Source organism: Euleptes europaea, chromosome 7, assembly GCF_029931775.1.
Source record: "Euleptes europaea isolate rEulEur1 chromosome 7, rEulEur1.hap1, whole genome shotgun sequence".
Classification (NCBI taxonomy): Eukaryota; Metazoa; Chordata; class Lepidosauria; order Squamata; family Sphaerodactylidae; genus Euleptes; species Euleptes europaea.
The window spans coordinates 79,303,840-79,329,909 of NC_079318.1; the positions used below are offsets into that span (position 1 = coordinate 79,303,840).

Below are 26,070 nucleotides of genomic sequence, written 5' to 3' on the forward strand. Positions count from 1 at the left end.
CTTCTTGGGGACTTGAGAGACACAATGACTTTCGCTGAATTCTTGGAGCAAGTTGGCGGCATGGGCCGCTTCCAGTTTATCCACACGGCGCTACTCGTTATCCCTATCCTTTTGATGGCCAGCCACAACCTTCTCCAGAACTTCACAGCTGCCATCCCAGGACACCACTGTCGGGTCCACATCACCGCCAATGGCAGTGGGTATCCGAACACCACTCATTTGCTAGGAGCCAGCGACCTTCTCAAGGCCGGCATCCCCATGGACAGCAACCAGCAACTGGAAAGATGTCAGCGCTTCGTGGACACCCAGTGGCATCTTCTCAACCCCAACAGTACAGAGGCAAATAAGACCAAGATGACTACCGAGCCTTGTGGTGATGGATGGGTATATGACCAGACCCTGTATTCTTCCACAATCATCATTGAGGTGAGATGCAATAGGCTGAAATGTGTTTCCAGGAAATGTCAGTTGGAAGGGGTTGGAGGCTGGGCATGTTGTATCATTGTAGGCAAGTGATTTCCAATGCCAGTGTAGTGCTTAGCATTTCTGACTAGGTCCTAGTAGATTAGCTCACAATGCATCAACTTGGAGTCAGTAACTCTCTCCCAGCCTGAGCTAACTCACTGGGCCTTTGTGAGGATGATAGCTGGAGAGAGAACCATGTATGTCTCTTGACATCCTTGGAGGAAGGGTGGGATTTAACATGCATAGACAGAAATGCCAGGATTCAGCTCCCAACATGTTTTTCTGAGCATATGCAGAGAGCCTTCTCTTCCATTTTCTCACGTTACCAGCAACTGCCTACTTGATATCAAATACATATCCACTGCAGGGGTATACTTTTTGTTTATTCTCTGAACATACAGCAAATAAACAAATGAATTGGTCAGTTCTTGTAGGTTATCTGGGCTGTGTGACCGTGGTCTAAGTATTTTCTTTCCTGACGTTTCGCCAGCAGCTGTGGCAGGCATCTTCAGAGGAGTAACACTGAAGGACAGTGTCTCTCTCGACAAAAAAATGAATTGGTGTTTTGCAAGTTTCCCCCACCCTTGAAGGGCTTTATTTTTCAGCCATACCAAGCTCTCAGGGCAACGTACAAAGCATAAAAACAACCATTAATTTATTTATCTGCAGCATTGTATGTCATTTTCCCAATGGAGTTATGGCCTCTTAACCATCAACTAGAATATGCTAAAAGCAAAATAAATTGCAGCATTATCAGAACAAAAACCGAGAAGCTACCAGTCTTGCCTGCTCTCCTTTTCTTTTTGACTGTTTTTTTTTTATTACAAAGCTGGAATGTACCCCCATATCCTGTAACAGTGAAGACATGGAGAGGCAGCATTTCACAGTGGTTAGACCATCAGACTAGGACTGTGGGAGACATGGCTTCAAATCATCACTCATCCATGCAGCTCTGTGGGAGATCTTCAGCCACTCATTGCAGCCTGACCTTTTCTCAGGGCTGTTGTGAGAATACAGTGGAGGAAGGGAATCATGTATGGTTGCCAACCTCCAGGTGCCCCCTGGGGATCTCCCACTATTACAGTTGATCTCCAGACAACCAAGATCAGTTCGTCTGGAGAAAGTGGCTGCTTTGGAGGACGGATTCTATGGCATTATATCCTGCTGATGTCCCTCTACTCCCCAAACCCCATCCTCCCCTGGCATTACCCCCAAAATCTCTAGGTATTTCCCAACCCACAACTGGCAACCCTAGAACCATGCAACTTGCAGGGAAGGGCAGGATAAAAATATAATAGATCTGTATCCAGTAATCCAGAGCCTCCAATCTTGTATAAGAAGAGCCTTGTTGGATCAAATCCACCTAAACAACTAGTATACTTCACAACATGGATCCCCAACCTTTTTGAGCCTGCAGGCACCTTTAAAATTCTGACACAGGGTGATGGGTACAACTGCAACATGGCTGCTGCAGGAGATGGAGCCAACCACAAAATGTCAAGAAGTGAGTGTGTACATAAATGTAACAGTAACTCTTGAGCATCTCAGTCAGAAGCTATGCTTAACAGGATGCCTTTTGAAATGAATGTATTGTTTGAAAGTATTTTCTTGCTTACATGTAGCTTACTTTCATTCACACAGTGAAGATTCTTCTGCTGTGGTGTAGGGTTGCCAGCTCCAGGTTAGGAAATACCTGGGAATTTGGGGGGCAGAGCCTGAGGAGGGTGGGGTTTGGGGAGGGGAGGGACCAATGCCATAGACTCCAATTGCCGAAGTGGCCATTTTCTCCAGGTAAACTGCTCTCTATCAGCTGGAGATCAGCTGTAATAGCGGGAGATCTCCAGCCACCACCTGGAGGTTGGCAACCCTACTTTGGTGGCAGCTGCTGCTGAAAGCAATGTTTTTTTGGAATCTGAATAGCCAATCAGAAAACCTGCTGGGCAAAAGCCCACCTGGCCCCTCCCTCTTTCTAAAAGCATTTGGCAGCGCCATGGGTGCCAGGTTGAGGGCCTCTGCTTTGCAAGAATCTAGGTGGTTCACCAGCAGATCGGCCTTCAAAAGGGGACTGCGGCATGACTGCAGCAGAGGTCCTCAGGTTAAATCCCTAGAAGTTTCACGTCTTGATCAGTAGCAGGTATTCGTAAAGACCCCTTTCTGCCTGAGGCCCTGGAAAGCTGCTGCCAGCCACCAACCAGGCTGTACAGTACTGTGCAAGATGAACTCAGAGTAAGGCAGCTTCATCTATTCATAGACCTTCTGCTCACGCTTGGTCCTGACAAACAGGTTTCCTGTGTGCCTTTATATAAAGCATACAGTACTTTGCAACAGGCTTGAACGTTGTGATCTTATGGTTTTAATCACTGAGCTTCTTTGCAGACACCTTTGGGACCGGCTGTAAACATTGCTGCACTTTTAAAGGCCTTTTAATGCCTTCACACTGTGGCCCTACGGTCACAATTTTGCTTGTAGATCTTCTTCCCTTCTCGATGCTTGACAAAAACTATGGATGGCCCATTATCATTCTGTTATGGGGGGGGGGGGTCAATACTTAAATGAGATGTATTCCAATTTTGCAACACAGGGATGGGAGACAGAACGCAGGTGAGCAATCTTAGCATGTTTGTAGCTGGGAGTGGGTGGGCAGGATTTGGATCTAGAGCCAGCATCCTGGCTCGCATCCTATCACTCCTCTCAACAAAGTTGGAAGCCTTCCTACAGCGTAAGGACAGTTCTATCAGAGGAAGGCTCCTTACACTGGAAGGCAGGCTTCAGACTTTACTGAGCAGAGTGGCAGGGATACTACCAGACTACAGAGATCAGTTCCCCTTGTTGCGGCAAAACGGGGGTTTGTGGAGGAGAGAGACCCGAGACAGTTAGTCGAGAAAACAGTTTTATTGCAGCTGTGGCTCAGCCGCCTTAACAAGCATAAAGACTGAGCCACGATTGTACTGGGGAATGAACTTTTATCCTAGTTCCATGCTAAGACATGACACTTTAACATTTAGTGCTTATCTGGTAGTTTCACATAGTCAGGAGCACAGGAGTACATTGGTTCCATCCAGTCCCCTTTATCATTCACCATGACTTTTCCCCCACTGACTCAACACACAGTCTTGTACTGTAGCAAACTTTTCCCTTGCTGTCCCACCCTGGAGAAAGTGGATGCTTTGGCGGGTGAATTCTATGGCATTGTACCCCACTGAGGTCCCTGTCCTCCCCAGGCTCCATCCCCAAATCAGGAGTTTTTCAACCTGGATCAGGCAGCCCTACCACCCCCTTCCCCTGCCAGTGGCCAGAGAGGACCTGGCAACCCTAGCAGCAGGATGCAAGCTGCTCTCCCCAGACCACATCGACGATTGCAATAGACAAGAACCCCTTTGCTGGCTCCATGTAGACCAGCACTCTGCTTCCAGCCACATGCCTCTGCGAAACCCACAAGCAGGGCAAGGAGGCTGTGGCTGCCCCCTCCATACAACATTGTTCCCAGGCTCTGGTATTCGGCAGCCCTTGGTACGTGCAAAAATGGTAAGCAGCTATGTCAGCTCATTGCGGGGGAAATCGCAGACCACCAGCTGTGTAATCCCCATTACTTGGACTAACTCGCACACCACAAATGCAGCAAGCAACCTTTTTGAGCTCCACTGAACTCTTCATCAGGCTAGGGTTGCCATATCCCCCACCCGGCCACCATCAGGGGATGGGGGGGTAGGGTTGTCAGATCCAGGTTGGGAAACGCCTGAAGATTTGGGGATGGAGCCAGGGAAAGGCAGGGACCTCAGTAGGGTACAATGCCATAGACTCCCCCCTCCAAAGCATCCATTTTCTCCAGGCGAACCGATCTCTGTAGTCTGGAGATGAGCTGTAATTCCGGGGGATCCCCGGGTCCCGCTTAGGGGCTGGCATCCCTACATCAGGCTCAATCTTAAACTGGGAGAGAGCAGAGAAAGGGAAGGGGAGAAAAACAGTCTTCATTTTTAGCAGTCATAGCTCACAGGTGTCACCAGTCCCATCCCTCTCTTCTGTGTCCAATCCAATTAGAAACTGGCATGAAGAAGTCTTGTGGGGTGCAGCTTCCTGGTTCCCCCACCCGATCATTTGCAGGGGCTGCTCTTTTGCCAAGCGCAGAAGAGAGAGGGGAAGAGATGGCGGCTACAGCGTAAAGGAATTTCCAGCAAACAAGTGGGTTAAAGAGTCCAGAACAGTCGGGGGTGTTTGCATTTGGTGGGTAAACAGGCAGTAATTGACTAGCCCCCCTCCATCACGCCCACCCCTCACCCATGGTCTCCAAAGGATCTTGCTGGGAACAGAAGATTTCCAAACCAGTGGGAGATGTTGCTGGCAAAGATCCCGAGGGCAGGAGCAGCTCAGTTTTTTGCTGAGAGCAAAAATGTTGTTCTGTGTTCTCCCCACCCCCCCGGCCCAGTCTTGTGCATGATGGGTGTAGCACCAGACTCCGCTGTAAATCAGGTGTTTCGCTTATGCCATGAATTCATCAGGTGACCTTAGGAGAGCCCCTCTCTCTCGGCCTCCCTCTCCACCTGCCAAATGGGAGGGTAACATTGGACTGCCTTGCAGGGTTGTTGTAAAGGTTACAACAAGGTAATGTATAGGTAACACCTTGAGCTTTTGAAAACCTTAAAATAAGGCTACTGTCATTATTATGACTGGCCACTAGGACTGCAGTACTGATACTGGAGGCATTAAACTCCTGAGGCCATTTCTAAAATGTAGAATTAATTTACTTATAACATTTTAATGCTGCCTTTCCTCTCAGGTCCCCAAGGAGGCCAACAATCCAAACCATTAAAACAGCTTCTAAACATACATATTATAAAACCAATTAAAACCAACAATTAAACAAAACACACAGACAATTAAAACACCTTAGACCAACGAGCCCCATTCTCCAACATATTCTTCCCGAATCAGTCTCTCCTTCGCTGTCTTCCTGTGAAAATAGGGTTGCCAGCCTCCAGGTAGTAGCTGGAGGTCTCCTGCTATCACAACTGATCTCCAGCCGATAGAGATCTGTTCACCTGGAGAAGATGGCCACTTTGGCAACTGGACTCTATGACATTGAAGTCTCCTCTCCAAACCCCGCCCTCCTCAGGCCCCACCCCAAAAACCTCCCGCTAGTGGCAACCCTATGTGAAAAAGTGATGGAGTACTCCAAGACATACATTCATTTTAAAAGGAATGGAGGAAAGTGCAGTAATCTTACAGCACAAAACTGTTAAGAGAGGCTTAGGAGAAACTCCAAGATCCATTTAAACAATCACCAAATGCTGCTGGGCTTGATCTGCTCAGTACCACGTGTGCTTCCCTTGAACATCCATCCCTTGAACATCCTGGTTCCAGACTGAATGAGGCATGGCAAACCTGTATTAAGCATAGGTGCTTGATACAGAAATACTGCAATTCCAACTAATCTGAATGATACGGCCAGAAAACCCTGCCTGCTAATCCCTAGATTTGGAGAAGGAATGGCCAGGGCCATTCAGTGATCAGGGAAAGGCACTGACTCTCCATACCAGTACCAGTGGGCACCCTCCAAGTGTTTTTAGAAAGTGGGTATGGCCAAGTGGGTTTTTTTTTGTCCAGTAGAGCTTCTGATTGGCCATTGGGGACCTCACTGGCTGTGCAGATTTTGTAAAAATTGCTTCAGCAGCAGCCACTACCATAGCAAAAGGATCTTACCGTCAAGTCATGCATTGAAGCTGTGTATGCAATACTTTTTAAATGGTATATTCATTTTAAAAGGCATCCTGTTAAACAGAGCTTCTGCCTGAAATGCTGAAGAGTTGACATTAGAATTACGCTCAACCTCACGCCTTGATATTTTGTGGTCGGCTCCGCCTCTTGAGGAAGCCGTTTTGTGATTGCGCCCACCACCCTGGGTCAGAATTCCAAAGGTGCTCACACTCAAAAAAAGTTGTGGACCCCTACTCTACACATCAGTGGGCTTAGGAAGGTGCCTAGGATTGCACCGTCAGCCGAAAATTATCACGCTGATCCACTATCCTTCTCCCACCACAGTGGGATCTTGTCTGTGACTCACGGAAGCTTCGAGAGATGGCCCAGTCTATCTACATGGCTGGTGTGCTGGTTGGAGCACTGGTTCTTGGCAGGCTGGCTGACAGGTAAGTCAGAGAGTGTGGCAGCCTACGGTGGCATCACCTAGCCTGCGGGCAGTGGGAGTATGGATCTGGATGAGGCGTGTGGCCAGTGCCGGGATGGAGTTCATGCAAACCCAAACAAAGTTGTTCTTATTCTTTATGCAGGACCATCAGCATTATAGAGAAAGAAGTGAAAAGGATAAGTCCCCGCCCCAAGGAGCTTACTTGCCAAACGTAGACAATAGAGGGAGACAACAGAGAAGAAGAGGAAATGTTTCAGAGTGAAGACTGGAACTCTTAGGCAGCAGAGATAGGAGTGTTCCCTTTTCATTTCTGGAAAGGTTCCTGTGTCATTAACAGGCAGAAGCCCAACAGGGAAAGCAATCATCGCCACCATCACTCTAATCACTGTGTTCCCATGCATGGGTGGAAAGCCACACCTGTTGATTTTCTGGATGTTACCTGGTTGTTAAAAGGACGGAACTCCTGCTGGGGTAAAAAGAGCCCTACCAATAAGCTGCATGAACTATTACACAGGAGATTCGACTGGACCGATCCTGGCCAGTTTGGGGCCATCACTTAGGATATTACCAGGAGAAGGGAAGGGTATCCCAAAGAAAACTATGGTATGTCCAGCTTCCACCATGAAGGACTTTTTTTAAAGTCTAGAATTTATAGCAAGGGAGGAGAGACTGTTAACTCACCAAAAGACAGGGGCACAGAAGATGAATGTGACAACATTTAAAATTAAAAGTCTGGTCACCTGGGCAGGAGGAGGAAAAGAAGTATTTGGATACTGTGGAACAGGGAAGACTAAAGTGGGCGTGGCTGCATGCATGCACTGAATGCCATTTTCTGTGCCAACCCTGTGGCTCAGTGGTAGAGCATCTGCTTTGCATGCGGCAGGTCCCAGGTCCAGTCCCTGGCATCTCCAGTTATAAAAAGCTTAGGTAATAAGTGATATGAAAGTCATCTTGCCTGAGACCCCAGAGAGCTTCAGTTAGTCAGAGGACAGGATATAATACCAACCATGATAAACCAATGGGATGGCATATATCAGCTTCCTATCTGGATATGGGGTGAGGGAGACACGGCTTATTAGGCAGCGCAAAGGGTTCTAAGTCACTCTAGAGCAGTGATGGCGAACGTTTTAGAGACCGAGTGCCCAAACTGCAACCCAAAACCCACTTATTTATCGCAAAGTGCCACCACGGCAATGTAACCTGAATACTGAGGTTTCCTCCCAGCTCGGCAAGGGGGGCGCGCACGGGGAGTCCAGGGAAGGGGGGGCGGCTTTGAAGGGCTCCGCACTGCCTGTCCTTCAAAGCCAGGCGGCGGGGAGTCCAGGGAAGGCTCCAAGCTCCCTTCAAAGCCCCAGCTGCCCCCGCGTGTGCTAACAGAGAGGGCTCGGCGTGCCGGACTTGGCACGCGTGCCATAGGTTCACCAACACGGCTCTAGAGGCCCACGGAATGTGATTTGTTTTCCTCTGATGGGGTGGCATGAGGGGAAGGGTCGGAGAGAACCTGAACCTGGAGGCCTGTGGTGGCAGCAGCCCTGGACTTAAGGCCAAACTAGTGATAATGATGGTAGCCACATTTATGGTGTCTACTTGAAAAGAGGCACAAACAGGTGAGGGGAAATTAATCCTTCCCCTCCACACAATCCATTGCCCCGGACCCTTTCATCCCAGCCCTACTCGCTTTTGGTACTGGGGGGAGGGAAGGGGTTGGAATGACTGACCGTGGGGAAATAAACGTGTGTGTGTGTGTGTGTGTGTGTGTGTGTGTGTGTGTGTGTGTGTGGAAAGGCAAACAGAAAAAGCCCCTCCCCAAGAGCTTTGATTTGGTTCTGGAAAGGGGGTGAAGCCTCTAGACATTAGGAAGAATTTTCTAACAGTTAGAGGGGTTCCTCGGTGGAACAGGCTTCCTCGGGAGGTGGTAGGCTCTCCTTCCCTGGAGGTTTTTAAGCAGAGGCTAGATGGCCATCTGTCAGCAATGCTGATTCTATGACCTTAGGCAGATCATGAGAGGGAGGGCATCTTGGCCATCTTCTGGCATGGAGTAGGGGTCACTTGGGTATGGGGGGGTAGTTGTGTATTTCCTGCATTGTGCAGGGGGTTGGACTGGATGTCCCTGGTGGTCCCTTTCAACTCTATGATTCTATGATCACTAGGGTTGCCAAGTCCCTCTTCACCATCGGCGGGAGGTTTTTGGGGTGGAGCCTGAGGAGGGTGGGGTTTGGGGAGGGGAGGGACTTCAGTGCCATAGAGTCCAATTGCCAAAGCGGCCATTTTCTCCAGGTGAACTGATATCTATCGGCTGAAGATCAGTTGTAATAGTGGGAGATCTCTAGCTACTACCTGGAGGTTGGCAACCCTAATGATCACTGATGCCTTCCCCAGGCCTTTTTCAGCTGTTTTTGCTCGCCTGTTGCAGGTTTGGCCGCAAAGCCCTCCTCATTTGGTCCTTCCTGCAAATGGCAGTCACGGGGACCTGTGCAGCCTTCTCGCCCAACTTTGTGTCCTACTGCATCTTCCGGTTCCTGAGCGGCATGTCGCTCTCTGGCTTCGGCCTCAGCATCGCCTGCTTGGGTAAGAGGCTTCTTAAGGGGAACCTGAAGCAAAATGATGTACGCTTTGGGAATCCAGCAGTTTTGGAAACTGACATTAAGAAATTCTTAATTTTGCATGTTGGTTTAAAATTTTCATTTTTTTTTCATGGAACAGATAACTAGTTCATACAATTCATTGTCACAATGTGTATTCACACTCATGGCTTTTTAAAAGCCACACTGACAGAGGATAATTCCAGATGGATCAACCATGGGAGTCTGTAGCTGCAAAATTAAACAGCAGCCCAGTTATTTTGTTAATCTTCAAAGTGCCACTGGACTCCTGTTTTGTTAATGGAAGATATGCCCATCCAAAGCACAGATCATGGCCAGTTTTATTGTGAGGATTATAATTCTATTTATTATTAAGACAGTTCCTTCAAGATACTTAGTATTTTACAGAAAAACATACGCAAGAAACAAAGGCAGGTCCCTTAGAATCAATGGCCTTTTATGCAGGGATGATGCCCCTCGGTCACCACCGCCGACTGCTTCGGGGCTTCCATATGATTATGCATGCCTTTCCCACCTGTCAGAGGTAGCCTCGCTCTCCCCCGCATTTTGCCTGTGTTTTCCAGATGTTGTTTTAGCCAGAATTTGGAAAATGCAGGCAAAATGCGCAGGGAGAGCGTGGTGACCTCTGATAGGTGGAAAAGGCATGCATAATCAAAAGGAAGCCCCAAAGCAGTCGGTGGGGGTGACGGTGGAGGGACATCCCTGCATAAACGGCCTAAATTTCAACTGTGGGAGAGAAGCCATAGCTCAATAGCAGAACGTATGTGTTGCATGCAGAAAGCCCCAGGTTCAATGGAGTAAAGATGGCACCTTCAGGTAAAGCTCAGGTAGTAGAGAATGGGATATACTTGTCTTTACTCCAGACACTGTTGGGTTGCTAACTCTAGCTTGGGAAATTCATGGATATTTGTGCCATACAGTCTGCTCTCCAAAGTTGTCATTTCATCCCGGGGGAATTTATTTAGTTGTAATTTCAGGAGAATTGCAGATTGGCAACCCTGGGTGCTAGAGAGTCACTGCCAGTCAGAGTAGATAATATTAAACTAGGGCTGCTTCAAAATGGCAATTATTCTCTGTGTAGTTCTCACTGCTGCTGCAATGGAGCGTCCATATGGCAGTTTCCCACGCACTTCCTTTGGCCCCCACAGCTACCACCTCCCCACCCATCATGAGAGGGCTTAAAAAAAAAAAATCAACAGTTGCTAAATCATTACAATGCTATAATGTTATAATTGTCTATTGCCATGATCTACTAGTGCCTCTGATACCCCAGCTTTCATTTTTTTAAAAGTACATGTCTAACCCTTGATGCAGAGATATAAAGGAGCACACTTTCCCCTTATACCCTTGCAATGAAAATGGCTAGTCTTTTTAAATGCAAAGCTAGGAATTCAGACCAACTAGCAGATCATTTTATTTACTTCATTTTTACGCCATGTTTCTTCCCCAACGGGGACCCAAAGTGGCTTACATTGCATTCTTCTCCATTTTATCCTCACAACAACCCTGTGAGATAGACTATGTAACTGTCCCATGATCACCCAGCAAGCTTCCATTTAGGTGATGCTGCAAAGCAGTCTGCTCCGGTCTGGATGCCAAACCAGAGCAAAACCTCCACGTGGAAACAGCCCGGCTGCTGTTCTGCCTCAATACAAGGCAACTTCATAATGTCAACAAAGATCGGAAACGGCGGGGAAAAGACATTTAAACCCAATGCTCAGCTGAAGACACAACAGGGCATCAACTCCAGACTAAAAAAGGAGGGCCAGTGTGAAATCTAAAAGGGGTTTCTTTCCTTTCCTTTCCAGTTGTGGAGTGGATTCCCACCAAGTACCGGACCATCACCATAGCGTGCACTGGCTTTGCGTACACGGCGGGTCAGATCCTCCTGGCTGGCTTGGCCTATGCAATCCCAGACTGGCGTTGGCTACAGTTGGCCGTGTCTGTGCCCTTCTTCTTCTTCCTCCTTTACTCATGGTATGTGCTGCTAGGGTGCAACCCCTCACTCTCAGGGTGCTGCAGGTCCTCATGGGGGAGGGAAGCATTGCAAGATGGTTGACAGAGGACCCAGCAGGGAAGGAGCTAGGAAGCTGTATGTGTTCTGTGTTTCCTTGATGTGGGACACATTCTGTTGACAATTAAAACTCCCCCTTTCCTGAAACACTGCCTTAGTATCTCCTAGTATTGAATGACTTTTGAACAGCTGCTATTACCTGTTATAGAACTAGAATGGGTAGTTTAGGACCCTTGATTCAAACTCTACCCTCAAAAAAGGGGGAAGGAATCTGGGCACCCTTCTGGGTGGGAAGACACCTACTCCCCCTCGCCTGCCTGCCTTTGTTAGGAGCTGGTAACATTTATTTAAAAGAGTTTTAGCCCACTTTTCTCCCCAAATTGGACCCAAAGCAGTAAAACTGGTCCTGAAGATGAAAGGAAAATGTGCAAATTTCAGTTTTGGATTCTAACGTTTGTGAATTCTGAGCGTGTTGCTAGTGAAATATGACTTTGAGAGAAAGTTAAGAACACTTAACAAGTCCTGGTGAAGAATTATAAATTCATATTCCATAGACTTAAACTTGGCCAATTTCCTAAATTCCTTGAATCCCACCAGGAACTGTGACTGGACTTGGAGGTGGGGGAGGGAAAATCAGAAGAACGTTAACAAAAATAGTTATTATTCGTACATATTATGTACGAATTATGTCACCTTGTCTATGATTTGGGGAGTGTGGGTGTACCCCCGCTCCTTTCAAGAGTTATACAATATATAAAGTAAAGAAAGCTGATAGGAAGAAAGCAGATTCCTTTGAAATGTGGTGTTGAAGAAGAGTGTTATGGATACTGTGGACTGTAAGAAAAAAACCAAATCAGTAGGTTATAGATCAAATCAAGCCTGAACTGACCCTAGAAGCTAAAGACTAAACTGAGGCTAACGTACTTTGGTCACATTATGAGAAGGCAAGAGTCGCTGAAAAAGGTAATAATGCTAGGAAACTTTGAAGGCAGCAGGAAAAGAGGAAGACCCAGCAAGAGATAGATTGACTCTATACAGGAAGCCACGGCCCTCAGTTTGCAAGACCTGAACAAGGCTGTCAAAGACAGGACGTTTTGGAGGACTTTGATTTAAAGTGTCGCCATGAGTCGGAAGTGACTTGACTGCACTTAACACACACAAGGAGGCTTGAAATATCACCGAGAACAAATGTAGACTTAAAATAGCAACATCAACTTTTGACAAGTCAATTCAGGTTAAGTAACATTGCTAAAGATTTGGGGGGAGGGTCGGCTTCACTTATTCACCTGTGTTTTGTGGCCTGTTGGTTCAGAGGATGTCACTTGGCTTCTTTCGCTCAGGTGGTTTGCTGAATCGGCTCGCTGGCTACTTTTGGCTGGGAAATCTGGCACGGCTGTCCAAGTCCTCCAGAGGGTCGCCAGGGTCAATGGGAAGCAGCAGGCTGGATCTGAGATCACCACTGAAGTAAGGAGGAAGACATGGCAGAAAATTTGGCGTCCAGAATGATGGACCCAGCTGGATGAAGAAGCTTCAGGTGGCATCAACCTTGCTTGGGACTTCAATGCCATAGAGTCCAATTGCCAAAACGTCCATTTTCTCCAGGGGAACTGATCTCTGTCATCTGGAGATCAGTTGTAATAGCGGGAGATCTCCAGCCACCACCTGGAGGTTGGCAGGCCTAAAACTGCAGCAGGGTTTGTTTGCTTTTTTGCTTTGGGGGTGGGGAGGATAGGCATACATATGATGCTGTACCCTGCTCATTCACTTTGCAGGTATTCCACTGCTTTGATGCAATCTTTCCCAAGCCTAGTTTGATATCTTTTTGGAAAGATCGCAGTCAAATCACCTTTGCACGCCATGTGAATGGAAAGGTGAACATTTTTGTAGGTTCTGCCCACATTGGCGTCACTTTCTTTATCTAGCCCAAAGCAGTTGTCATTCCCCCGCCCCTACATGCACACTAGGGGGCTTTTAAAGGCTTTCCCCCCTAGAATCACTACAAAAATAGATACTACTGTCTTTTTCTCCTGGAGTGATAAGCTGCAGTACTGCAATCCAAGCTCTGATCACAACCTGAGTTCGATCCCGATGGAAGTCTGTTTCAGGTAGCCGGCTCAAGATTGACTCAGCCTTCCATCCTTCCGAAGTCGATAAAATGAGTATCCAGCTTGCTGGGGGTAAACTGTAGATGACTGGGAAGGCAATGGCAAACCACCCCATAAACATAGTCTGCCTGGTAAACGTTGTGATGTGATGTCACCCCATGGGTCAGTAATGACCTGGTGCTTGCGCGGGAGACTACCTTTACCTTTTAAATGAAAGCTGGGAATTCAGAAGAACTGGTAGACCATGCCAATAAATGGACACACTTTTTTCCTCCTCAAAAGTGGGGAAATGTCTGTGAGTCTTATGGAGTGAATGTGCGTCTTATGGACCCTAGCCCGGTCCATCCGGGACTCCCAGAGCCGGGCGGAGGGACCCCCTCCCCTCCCGCCAGCCGGCTGGGCTCGCCGGAACGACCCAAGCCGGCTTTCCCTGCCCCGACGGCCAGCTGGGAGGTGGGCGGGGTGCACAGAGCCAGCTGGGCGCGCTGGAACGACGCGAGCCGGCGTTCCCCGCCCCGACGGCCAGCTGGGAGGCGGGCGGGGCGCACAGAGCTTGGCGCATCGGAACGGCACGCTGGGAGGCGGGTGGGGCGCACAGAGCTGGGTGCGTTGGGAGTGCGCGAGCCGGCGTTCCCCGCTCCGACGGCCAGCTGGGAGGCGGGCGGGCCCGCACAGAGCCCTCTGGGCACATTGGGATGGCGCGAGCCAGCGTTCCCCGATCCGACGGCCAGTTTGGGGGGGGTGTCTTATGGTTAGGTACGTCTTATGGAGCGAAAAATACGGTAATTGGTAGGGTTGCCAACATCCAGGTACTAGCTAGCTGGAGATCCCCAGCTATTACAACTGATCTCCAGCCGATAGAGATCAGCTCACCTGGTAAGGTTGCCAACTTCCAGATAGTAGCTGGAGATCTCCTGCTATTACAACTGATCTCCAGTCGATATAGATCAGTTCACCTGGAGAAAAATGGCCGCTTTGACAATTGGACTCTATGGCATTGAAATCCCTCCCTAAACCCTGCCGTCCTCAGGCTCCGCCCCAAAAATCTCCTGGTATTTCCCAACCCAGAGCTGGCAACCCTAGTAATTGGGCTATAACCACTGAGCAACGGGGCTGACTTTACAAAAGCTCCCCTAAGCCATCCAGTGGCCTGAAATGGAAATGGCAGCTGTGGGGGGTTGAGGCAAGGAGCAAGCATGGAAAAGAGGACAGGTGGGTGTTCCCTTGCTGTCGCAAAGGCCTCTGCATAAAGAGCTGGCTTACCTTCCCCCCCCCCCTTTTAACCTGGAGATTTCGGCAGAGCCTGGGGAGAGACAGGAGTGAGCTTAGCAGAGGTGTGATACTATAGAGTCCACACACCAAAGCCGCCATATTTCTCCAGGGGAACGGATCTTTGTAGCCTGAAGATCAGTTGTAATTCCAGGAGAACTCCAGGCCCCACCTGGAGGTTGGCAACCCTACCCTGGAATCTCAGTTCTCAAGCACACAGGGCCCCAGTTTGGATCAGAACACCACCACAAGAGGAGAATAGGGTCTGGCTTTCCCCCTCCCTGAGACATTTTCCTGACTCAAAACAACAAATGGGGGTGCTTTTTGGCTTCTTGGCAGGCACATGTACACATGTGTGAAGCCACAAGTATGTGTGAAGCCACCAGCAGGGCAAATATTGTTCCTGAGAGCCATTTTGAGTCAGAAGAATGATGTGGGGGAGGGAGCAGGAGCCCCTTCTCCCCACACCATGTCCGCATCTGAATTAGGGTCCCACATGCCTAAGAACTGGGTTCAAAGGGAGAACCCATCTTACAGTAAGTCTCTGTGGTGGTCATATGTCATATGTAACGTGTAGTTTGTCCCGAAACGGCCCATGGAGCTTCCCACTGGTTGGGAAACAATATTTTTTCTCAGGAAAACTGCATATCTCCCCTGGAAGGCAAGCAACCATCCCTCATCCGTCATTGCATGTTGCTCTGGGGGGGGGGCTGCTGCCACTGAAGGGCATAAATGGCAATGTTTCTCTGTATTTGGACTCCCCTCCATTCTTACCAGGGCTGGCCTGTTCGTTAGGTGCACCTAAGTGATTGCCTAGGGCACCGGAGGCAGAGAGGCAAAACCTGCCCTGCTGCCACCCCACCTGTAGTGTTGGGGGCTGCCAACCTGGACCCAGTGGGCAGCCTGTGATAAGCCTGCTCCTTCCTGCCCTCTGTTGGGGGCAAGGGGCTGTGACTCAGTGGTAGAGCCTCTGCTTGGCATGCAGAAGGTCCCAGGTTCAATCCCCAGCATCTCCAGTTAAAGGTTCTAGGCAAGTAGGTAGGGTTGCCAGGTCCCTCTTCGCAACCAGCGGGAGATTTTAGGGGTGGAGCCTGAAGAGGGCGGGGTTTGGGGAGGAGAGGGACTTCAATGCCCTAGAGTTCAATTGCCAAAGTGGCCATTTTTCTCCAGGTGATCTGATCTCTATCGGCTGGAGATCAGTTGAATTAGCAGGACATCTCCTGCTACTACCTGGCGGTTGACAACCCTACAAGTAGGTGATGTGAAAGACCTCCGCCTGAGACCCTGGAGAGCCGCTACCGGTCTGAGTAGACAACACTGACTTTGATAGACCCAGGGTCTGATTCAGTATAAGGCAGCTTCATGTGTTCAAGGCAAGCCCTCTTCCTCCTTCCCTTGTCCATTCCTTGGGCTGGGGCTATGGACATGCTGGGCTGTGTGGTCTTTTCCCCAAGTGGACCCTCTTGGGAGGTAGGCATTACAGCAAGCCTCAGCCGCAGCCAGGGCAGTGTGAGTGGTGGCTACCTCCCTGCAGTGAGGGAGGGTGGCAGCTTCCCCTTTGTGCCAGGTCCCTCTTCACCACCGGTGGGAGGTTTTGGGGGCAGAGCCTGAGGAGGGAGGAGTTGGGGGAGGGGAGGGGCTTCAATGCCATAGAGTCCAATTGCCAAAGTGGCCATTTTCTCCAGGTGAACTGATCTCGATCGGCTGGGAGGAGAGGGTGGCAGCAGCTCCCTCCGGGTGTGGAGATGAGAAAGAGGGCAGGCAATGGCTTCCCTGCAATGCAGGGAGGAGGCGAAGTCATTCACCTAGGGCCTTGGCCTGCCCTGATTCTTACATCCTCTCCCTTGTTGGTTTTTGGCAGGTGCTGCTTTCCAACATGGAGAAGGAACTATCTTCCACTAAGTCCTCTTATAACTTGTCTGACTTGGTGCGCACGCCAGCCATCCGACGCATTACAGGCTGCCTCTGCTTGCTGTGGTAAGAGGATCAGCCCAGTATGAGCAGCTCAAGGAAGGAAGGAGAAGCTCCTTCTGAAAACCCAAGGAGGGAGGTTCAGGCATTCTGAAAACCTCATTCTTTACTCAACAAGTGAATCCATTACCAGAGCACAATAATATTCATTGCTGCTTTAAAAGCAAATTAAAATGCATCATATTGCGTACTTCTGAACAGTACAGTTGATGTACATCTGTATGGTCCTACTTTGTTTGCAAGGCTTTGAGCCAGGCAATTTTTGCAAGGTCTACTTGCAAGACCTTAGACATGAACTATACAATAGCTCCGATCAAGCAATATTTAAGTCAATTAAAACTGCTAAATACCCGTAGTCTTGTAAAGAAACTGAGGTCCTGCAAGGATTGAGCAACATGACAAACAGTTGTGTGGCAGAGTGCAAGCAAATTATCTTGCAACTGTTCTGGGGTGTGTGGCAAAGTGTTTCATAGAATCATAGTTGGAAGGGGCCATACAGGCCATCTAGCCCAACCCCCTGCTTAATGCAGTATCAGCCTAGAGCATCCCTGACAAGTGCTTGTCCAGCCTCTGTTTAAAGACTGCCTGTGAGGGAGAGCTCACCACCTCCCTAGGGAGCTGATTCCACTGTAGAACAACTCTTACTGTAAAAATTTTCCCTAATATCCAGCCAGTACCTTTCAGCCCACAATTTAAACACATTATTGCAAGTCCTGTCGTCTGCTGCCAACAGGAACAGCTCCCTGCCCTCCTCTAAGTGACAGCCCTTCAAATACTTAAAGAGAGCTGTCATGTCCCCCCTCAATCTCCTTTTCTCCAGACTAAACCACCTCAGCCATTGTAGATAGATGCTTCTCTGCCCATCAACACTGCCTGGGAATTGTTCATGACAATGAAACTGACCAGGCGAAAATTTGCAAGGCATGTTTTCAAACCATAAAGACTGAACAGTCTCAAGTGCCTGTCCACCCAAAGACAGCAGGAAATAATTGCCCAGCCTGGTCTTTCACATGTGTCTTTTGTTCTGTTGACCATTACTGTTTCTCCATCTTCATGATAGGTTTTCCGTCAGTTTCTCATACTACGGGTTGGCCATGGACCTCCAGAATTTTGGTGTTAGCATCTATCTTATCCAGGTGATCTTTGGAGCGGTTGACTTCCCAGCCAAGGTGATTGTGACCATCACCATGAGTTACATTGGACGAAGGTTCAGTGTCATGGCCTTCCTCATCCTGGCCGGCCTCATCATCATCGCTAACATCTTTGTGCCCCCAGGTGAGTTTCTCATCTGTCACCACCTTGCAAGGGTTTGCAACTGATGAAGTTGGCTTTGACCCATGAAAGGTGATGCTACTATAAACTTTAACTTCATGGTGCCACAAAGCTCTTTGTTGTTTCAATAAAACTTAAGCAGTGTTTAAGTAGTAAAAGTGAGGCTGAGATATTCAGTTGGCTAATCAGTTATATGATTGAACCTGGGATTGTCTGCATGCCAAGCAGATGCTCTACCACTGAGCCATGGCCCCTCCCCAACTTTACCTGGAAGTAAGCCCCACTTCAGTGAGCCCCGTGGCGCAGAGTGGTAAGCTGCAGTACTGCAGTCCAAGCTCTGCTCACGACCTGAGTTCGATCCCAACGGAAGTCAGTTTCAGGTAGCCGGCTCAAGGTTGACTCAGCCTTCCATCCTTCCGAGGTCAGTAAAATGAGGACCCAGCTTGCTGGGGGTAAAGGGAAGACGACTGGGGAAGGCACTGGCAAACCACCCTGTAAACAAACATGTCTGCCTAGTAAACGTCAGGATGTGATGTCACCTCTTGGGTCAGGAATGACCCGGTGCTTGCACAGGGGACCTTTACCTTTACCTTTTTTTAAGCCCCACTTGCTTCTGAGTAAGCAAATTTAGGCTGTAAAATGTATATGATTAATCAGCTTGTTTAACTGGGTGGTTGCTCTCCATCAGAGAGACACCATATGTAAAGTTCTAACAGGAATTGCTGTCTGTGACTATTTAGGGAAGGATAAAAAGAACTCTGTTCATGCTCAGAGGCACCTCCATCTTTCTCACTGGCATATATGTTTCAGGCCTGAACCTTGGTACTTGGCAAGCCTTTATTCTCTCAAACACACCACACAACTGGAAGCATGTTCATCATTTCGGTGTCTCGTTGCCTAATTAGTTATCTCCCGGGCTAGTACAAATGCTGCAAAACGAGGCAGTAGAATTGCTGAGGCAGTATGGTGGACTGTACCACTTTAGACTGCAGGGGTGAAAGCCAATTGTGAATGTTTCTTTCCGCATGACAAAAAGGAACTGGCACAGCAGGGGGAGAGGTTCGAGCCAAGCCTGCTCTTTAACTGTACTAGTTAGGGTTACCAACTTCCAGGTATTAGCTGAAGATCTCCTGCTATTACAACTGAACTCCAGCTGATAGAGATCAGTTCCCCTGGAGAAACTGGCCGCTTTGGCAATTAGACTCTATGGCATTGAAGTCCCTTCCCTCCCCAAACCCCGCCCTCCTCAGGCTTCTTCCCAAAAATCTCCTGCCAGTGGCGAAGAGGGACCTGGCAACCCTAGTACTAGTTCTCTATTGGCAGGAAGTTTTTTATTTTTTTTAAGTTACATGAGCTATCAAAAGTATACCTTGTCTCATCCCCCACCCCCAGTCAGAACTAGTACAGTCAATAGCATGTCGGGACTGTATCACTTAATTCTGCAGCATATGTAGATCAGACCTCAAATGGATGTGAAACTTCTCCATCAAACCATTAGTCAGTCAAAGCCATTATTGTCTACTGTGAAAGGCAGCAGATCTACAGAGCCTCAGGCAGAGAAGGGCCTTTCCAATACCTGCTGCCTGGTCTTATTAAATTGAAGATTTTAGGGACTGAACCTGGCAGCTTCTGTGTGCACAGCTGTGCTCTAAACCACAACCCCAAGGAATCTGTGAGTGGTTTGAACTGTAAAGCATTAAGGTTAGGGTTGCCAACTCCGGGTTGGGAAATACCTGGAGATTTGGGGGGTGAAGAAAGATACACAGAGTGTTTGGAAGATATGTTATTTATGAAGACCGGCAAGCTGATGAAGCGGACGAAACATGTACATATCTAGACAGACACGTACTTGTTGGCTTTGTCTCCTGCACCGATTTGTTACCTGCTGACTTCACTGTTTGCACGGGTCAGCGTTTTTTCGGCTCATTTACAGATGGAAGAGAGTTCCTTTGGATCACGTTCTATTGTACTTCCCAGTTCATTTGGACCGGTGACTGATTCTGTGAGTGGTTTACTATCACTTGTTGTGGTCTGTGGAATATTGGTTTGCTGAGACTCTTGGACTCGGTTTGACACCTCTGGACTGTTCTTTTGAGTTGATTATTTGTGTATTACAGTCACATAGTGCATTCTATAGTTTGTAGTAGTATATTGCTTATTGGAATTGTTTTTGTATTTTGATGAATTGAGTAAATGTATGAATAGCAATAGTAGAGCCTTCGTGCTGTTCTTTGGTTATTAACCACCTGGAGGTTGGCAACCCTAATTATGTTGGTATGACCTTCTCTCTCTCTCTCTGGTGCTTTGGTCTGTGATGGTTGATTCACATAGAGAAATCTTTGAGTCAGTGCTATGGGACAGGGGAAGAAGCCTCAGTTAGGCTCTGTGTTCAATTTCTGACATCTTTGCGTCTTCCCTTTTCCTTCCCTTAAGAGTTTCAGACCGTTCGGACATCATTGGCAGTCATTGGGAAAGGGGGACTTGCAGCAGCCTTCAACTGTGTCTTCCTCTTCACTACAGAACTCTACCCCACACCCATCAGGTGAGGAGCCAGTTTTAAAACTGGCTACCCTTGGCTATGGATGAAGAGAAGATGTGGAAATTTTAATGCTCAGTGGCTTAAATCACACTGTAGCTATGCTGGCTGCCAGGCTGAAACAATGGCACAGTGTGTCTCTCCCGTCCAGAAGTGAGGGACCATTCTGGATGGTAGGAGGTGTCCACCAAGAACAACCCCCCCCCCCAGAAGCAGCAAAATGGGAAAGAGTAGAACACATATACACACAAACACAGGCACACAAAGCTCAAGGAGGCACCCTGTGGAATTCATGACGATGCTGACTCCTGGAGAATTGGTTCTCTAATTCAGAGTATATGTCGGGGAGTGTTGAGCAACCACAAAGCTTGAGGATAGGAACAAGAGCCCCCCCCCCCCAACTTCCTGAGGGTAACTCTGGCAGTGCTGTGATGATCCTAGGCTGTTTCTTATAGTGGTTAAGGATGATAAGAGGCAGATGCAATTGCTTCCAGAGCTGGAGGTTGGAGGGAAAGGGGATGCAATGCCCTGCATCCACCCCACCCTAAAAAAGCCTAACAAGATGACTGGCCTAGGCAGTTTGGGGTACTGAGGCTATCTGAGTCTTTAAGGCTAGCTCAGGAATCCCTCGGCAGTGGCGACCCCCAGGGCCCTATAGAGCTATAGAAGTCACTTGATTGTCTTTCTCTTGGGTCAACATAGCTGGGAATTGCGTGAATAAGCTAGCAAGGGTGTGTGTGTGTGCTTAAAAAACAAAGCTGTATGGGAATGTGATTTGGATTGGGACCCCTGCATGCCATTTACTTACTTACTTTAGACTTCTGTCCCGCCCTCCCCGGCTGAAGTTGGGCTCAGGGTGGGTAACAACATTAAAACTATAATACAAAAACCATGATACATATACACTTAACACCAATAAATATCAGTCCATATTAAACAGCATAAATTAATATTAAAACAACAGATGGCGCTCAATAGAGTATAATAACTGCTGAGAAGCTCAGTAGTCAGACGGTCCCCCCACCCCCTAAGTTCACAATGAACAAGATAGAAAAAAGGAGGGTTGGGGGGCCAGCACAGACGACACCTGTGGCTGTCCTCAGTTATAGGCCTGGTGGAATAACTCTGTCTTACAGGCCCTGCAGAACTCTTTAAGGTCCCGCAGGGCCCTGATGTTTAGGGTTGCCAACCTCCAGGTACTAACTGGAAATCTCCTGCTATTACAAATGATCTCCAGCCGATAGAGATCAGTTCACCTGGAGAAAAATGGCCGCTTTGGCAATTGGACTCTATGGCATTGAAGTCCCTCCCCAAACCCTGCCCTCCTCAGGCTCCACCTCAAAAGCCTCCTGCCGCTGGTGAAGAGGGCCCTGGCAACCCTACTGATATTACCAGGAAGGGAGTTCCACCTGACCAGGGCTGAGAAGGCCCTGGCTCTTGTTGAGGACAGCCACACACTCCTAGGTCTGGGGACCACCAACAAGTTATTTCAGTTTGGGAAATGGTGTCAGGCAGATTCCAAACTGCATTGATGTCCCATGAATAGGGTTGCCAGCTCCAGGTTGGGAAATACCTGGAGATTTTTGGGGTGGAGCCTGAGGAGGGCAGGGTTTGGAGAGGGGAGGGACTTCAGTGCCAAAGAGTCCAGTTGCCAAAGCGGCCATTTTCTCCAGGGGAACTGATCTCTATCGGCGGGAGATCAGTTGTAATAACAGGGTATTTCCAGCTAGTACCTGGTAGTTGGCCAACCCTTCCCACATCCATGAGCCTGTTTTTTAAAAGGGAAAACAAAAATGGTTTGGGAGTTCATTCATGGCACTCTCAGTTTGACTTGAGATATCTTTATTTGAAATACTTTAATTCTATTCTCTAAAGCAAAACATTTATCTCATCCCAGGCAGACTGGGCTCGGTTTTGGTAGCACCATGGCCCGGGTGGGAGGCATCGTTGCCCCGCTGGCTAAGATGATGGAGGACTACTTTTCCCTCCTGCCACCAATTGTGTACGGAGCAGCTCCCATCATTTCTGGCATCGTTGCTAGCTTTCTGCCGGAGACGCTTAACATCCCTCTACCAGATACCATTGAAGAAGTGGAGGAAAGGTCTGTGACTTCGTAAAAAGCATCTCTTGATGGAGTGGGTGTGGGAAGGGGGTGGGGCTTTAGCAGTCTACCCCTTACAAAGTCCTTGCACTGTTGAGCGATGACTCTAGGACTTTGCATCAGACTTTAATGGGAGTTTGGGGGGGTCCCCAACTAACATGTGACCTTTTCTTGTCAGAGAGCCAGCATGGTGTAGTAGTTAAGAGCGCTGGTTTGGAACGGTGGACTCTGATCTGGAGAACCGGGTTTGATTCCCCACTCCTCCACATGAGCGGCAGAGGCTAATCTGGTGAACTGGATTTGTTTCCCCACTCCTACACATGAAGCCAGCTGGGTGACCTTGGGCTAGTCACACTCTCTCAGCCCCACCTACCTCACAGGGTGTCTGTTGTGGGGAGGGGAAGGCAAGAGGATTGTAAACCAGTCTGATTCTTCCTTAAGTGGTAGAGAAAGTCGGCATATAAAAACCAACTCTTCTTCTAGTTAGTCCCTCAGCCATAAGCACACTGGTGGATGTTGGACCGGTCTGACTGTCTCAGCCCAGCCTACTTAACCAGGTTGCTGTAATAATAAAACAGAAGGAAGAACCATGTGAGCTATTCTGAGTCAGTCGGAATCAGAAAACAGGGACTTTCCCTGGAAAAAAGGCCAGATTAGAGTATGCTGCTCTTAACTACTACATTATGCTGAATAGGAAAGCATTGGCTGGTTGTAGCAACACTAGGAACATGTGGGTTTTACTCTAAAAGGTTTGCCAGCATGGTGGGAATTCCTGCAGCTGACCATTCTCTGATCTTTCCCAAAAGATCCAGGAAGAAGAACCGAGAAGTAGCCACACATGAGAAGATTCTGCTCCAGAGCCAGGAGAAGCCCCTGTTCAAAGAGGCCTGCTGATCAGTGCAGGGGCCCTGGTTGTGTCTGGAAACAACGTCCTTTAAAATATTCTGCTGTCGGTTCTTTTGTACTCATCCAAATAATTCCTTACAAAGGAAATATGTGGTGAAAGCTGGAGAAGACGGTGTAAAACCTCTGTATATTCTGAACTTTTTGTTTTAAAAAGAGAGCGCCTTGTTACTTGTCGTTGGTTTTTTCCTGTTATCAAGTGATGGTCCTGGGGGCAGTGAGCGGGCATGGGAATGAGCAGAACTTTATTTGAGTTTCTTCCTGGCTTCCAGAAAGACTGAGTGCAGTAATAATAAAGGCAACCTCTGAGCATGTGCAGGGCATATTTCCTCATAGACGAGGAGCCTCAGCTTACTCCCCACAGAACTCAGACAGTGCCTGCACATACAAAAAAGCAGTGGGAAGGGAACAGGCAGGGATAGCATCTACACACAGCCCATTCTCAGGCTGTTCCCTGCTGGTACCACTCCTCATCCTCCACTCCTCCCTCTCTCTCCCATCATAACTGTGCAAAAGTACATACATCACAGTGATTTCACTGAGGCCCCCCACGCACACACACACAGCTCCCAGCGTGGTGTAGTGGTTAAGAGTGGTGGTTTGGAGCGGTGGACTCTGATCTGGAGAACAGGTTTGATTCCCCACTCCTCCACATGAGCAGCGGAGGCTAATCTGGTGAACTGGATTTGTTTCCCCACTCCTACACATGAAGCCAGCAGGGTGACCTTGGGCTAGTCACACTCTCTCAGCCCCCCCCCCCACCTCACAGGGTGTCTGTTGTGGGGTGGGGAAGGGAAGATGATTGTAAGCCGGTCTGATTCTTCCTTAAGTGGTAGAGAAAGTTGGCATATAAAAACCAACTCTTCTTCTTTCTCTAATTTTCCCTTTCCCTAGTGATCTGTACTGTAATGTTACAGTTTGGCTATTGTCAGGGGAAAGGAAAAAAGCCCCTTAAAGTACTTAAACGGGAGGTGTGGAACTTATTTACATGCCCCCCCTAGTCTCCCCAAGGAAGTTGCTACAGGGGAGCAGTTATATGGATGCTCCCCTTGCTGCTGCCCCACAATTTCCCCTTTATTTAGGAAGGGAAGGTGATTTATAATTTCTGTGGATTAAAGGGGGGAATGGGAGCCGGAGGAATTGTCCGCAGCCTGGGCATGATGCCCACTGCCCTTTACTATGGGGGTATCCTCCTGTCCATGCAGGGAAAAAATCCACATATGGAAGCGGCCAAAGGTACCTTCAAATACTTCCAATGGAGTAAAAGTTTCTGGAAGACCCAAAAGGGACAACTGTCCAGGCCCATGGGAAGGGGGCCACGTAAAACTCTTCTAGGAGACAGGCTAGTAGTGAAACCGATTCTTAGGTTTTGTTTGAATGAGATGTTTTTTTTCTTCTTTCAGTGCCCAATTTCAGCCTGCAATAAAGATTGCGCTAAGTTCACACTATATCCAGGGTACATGGTGTTCTCAGGAGTTTTGTCTGACTATAAACTCAAGAAGTCAGGATAGGCAAAGAACAGACCACTTTGTTTTCCCGCCTCAGGTCTCAACTTGCTGCCCCCTCCCTGAAATGAGAGCTAGGGGGATGTAGCATTTCCATGTGTGCAGGGAAGGGTGGGGGGCGGGGGCTCTCACTTGTTTTGCAATGGTCCCAGGAAACTGCTGTTTGCCACTGGGCAAACTTATGTGGACTAATGGGTCGAGTAAGTGTGCAGTGAAGCAGAGCCAATTAATGAAATACAATAATTTATTTAGGAACTAGCTGGTGGGAGGTAGAGAGAAGGCCAAAGTGGGAGAAGTGAGAAGAAGTGTAATGGTCAGAGTATCAGATTAGGATTTGGGAAACCCAGATTCAAACCCCCACTCTACCATGAAAGCTTGCTGGGTGCTCTTGAGGAAGTCAAGCTCTCTCATCCTAACCTTTGCATGGTTAGCGTGAGCATAAAGTGGAAGAAGGGAGAACGATGTCTGTCCCCCATCCCAGTTCCTTCAAGGAAGGGCAGGATATTATTTTGGGAGATCATTTGGGGGAGGGGTTTTAGCAGTACTTTCCAGCTATGTAACCCACAGGAGCTAAACTGGTATGCTTGATTATTACAGAGTGCACTATAGATTTTGTATCTGTAACCCCTTTAGCCTTAAAAGGGCCAGGTTAGTGGTCACAGAATTGTGGATGCCCCATTCAAAACCTGACAAAGAACGTTGATTGAAAGGTGAGGGAAACAGTAGGTTCAGACTGGGAGCTTTAACAAACAGTATGCATAGCAATTACAACGAGCAGTCCCAAACTTAGGGCAAAAAGAGAAGAAAGGCTTTAGCCACTTTTCCTTACAGTCGCGGAGAAACCATACTCTTTCAGGATCGAAGGCTCACTCCAGAAGACGGCCACTTCTCCGCCAACTGCCTTTCTCCATCTCCACAGTCTTTTCTCCTCAAGGACTTTGTAAGAACATAAGAACATAAGAAAGGCCCTGCTGGATCAGACCAAGGCCCATCAAGTCCACCAGTCTGCTCACACAGTGGCCAACCAGGTGCCTCTAGGAAGCCACAAACAAGACAAGTGCAGCAGCACCATCCTGCCTGTGTTCCACCGCACCCAAAATAAGAGGCATGCTCCTCTGATACTAGAGAGAATAGGTATGCAGCATGACTAGTAACCATTCTAACTAATAGCCATGAATACCCCTTTC

The 26,070-nt window shown here is 48.4% G+C and overlaps 1 protein-coding gene across 1 annotated transcript; it reads left to right on the forward strand.

Annotated features, from left to right (window-relative positions):
* On the forward strand, positions 1 to 23,369 carry LOC130480142 (solute carrier family 22 member 6-A-like). The gene is made up of 10 exons (XM_056852577.1): positions 1 to 426; positions 6,502 to 6,605; positions 9,018 to 9,172; positions 11,016 to 11,184; positions 12,562 to 12,685; positions 16,457 to 16,572; positions 17,627 to 17,841; positions 20,272 to 20,380; positions 22,272 to 22,475; positions 23,282 to 23,369. The coding sequence occupies exons 1-10, from the start codon at positions 25 to 27 to the stop codon at positions 23,367 to 23,369; spliced, it is 1,686 nt and encodes a 561-aa protein (XP_056708555.1). The 5' UTR covers positions 1 to 24.
* Positions 23,370 to 26,070: the final 2,701 nt, after the last annotated feature.

What these genes read in the sequence shown, in the direction of transcription:
- LOC130480142 (XM_056852577.1), top strand. Translation starts at nt 25, where the DNA reads ATGACTTTCGCTGAATTCTTGGAGCAAGTTGGCGGCATGGGCCGCTTC. An exon ending in GATCTGAGATCACCACTGAA is followed by an intron (nt 12,686 to 16,456) that starts GTAAGGAGGAAG and finishes GGTTTTTGGCAG; the next exon opens with GTGCTGCTTTCCAACATGGA. An exon ending in TAACATCTTTGTGCCCCCAG is followed by an intron (nt 17,842 to 20,271) that starts GTGAGTTTCTCA and finishes CCTTCCCTTAAG; the next exon opens with AGTTTCAGACCGTTCGGACA.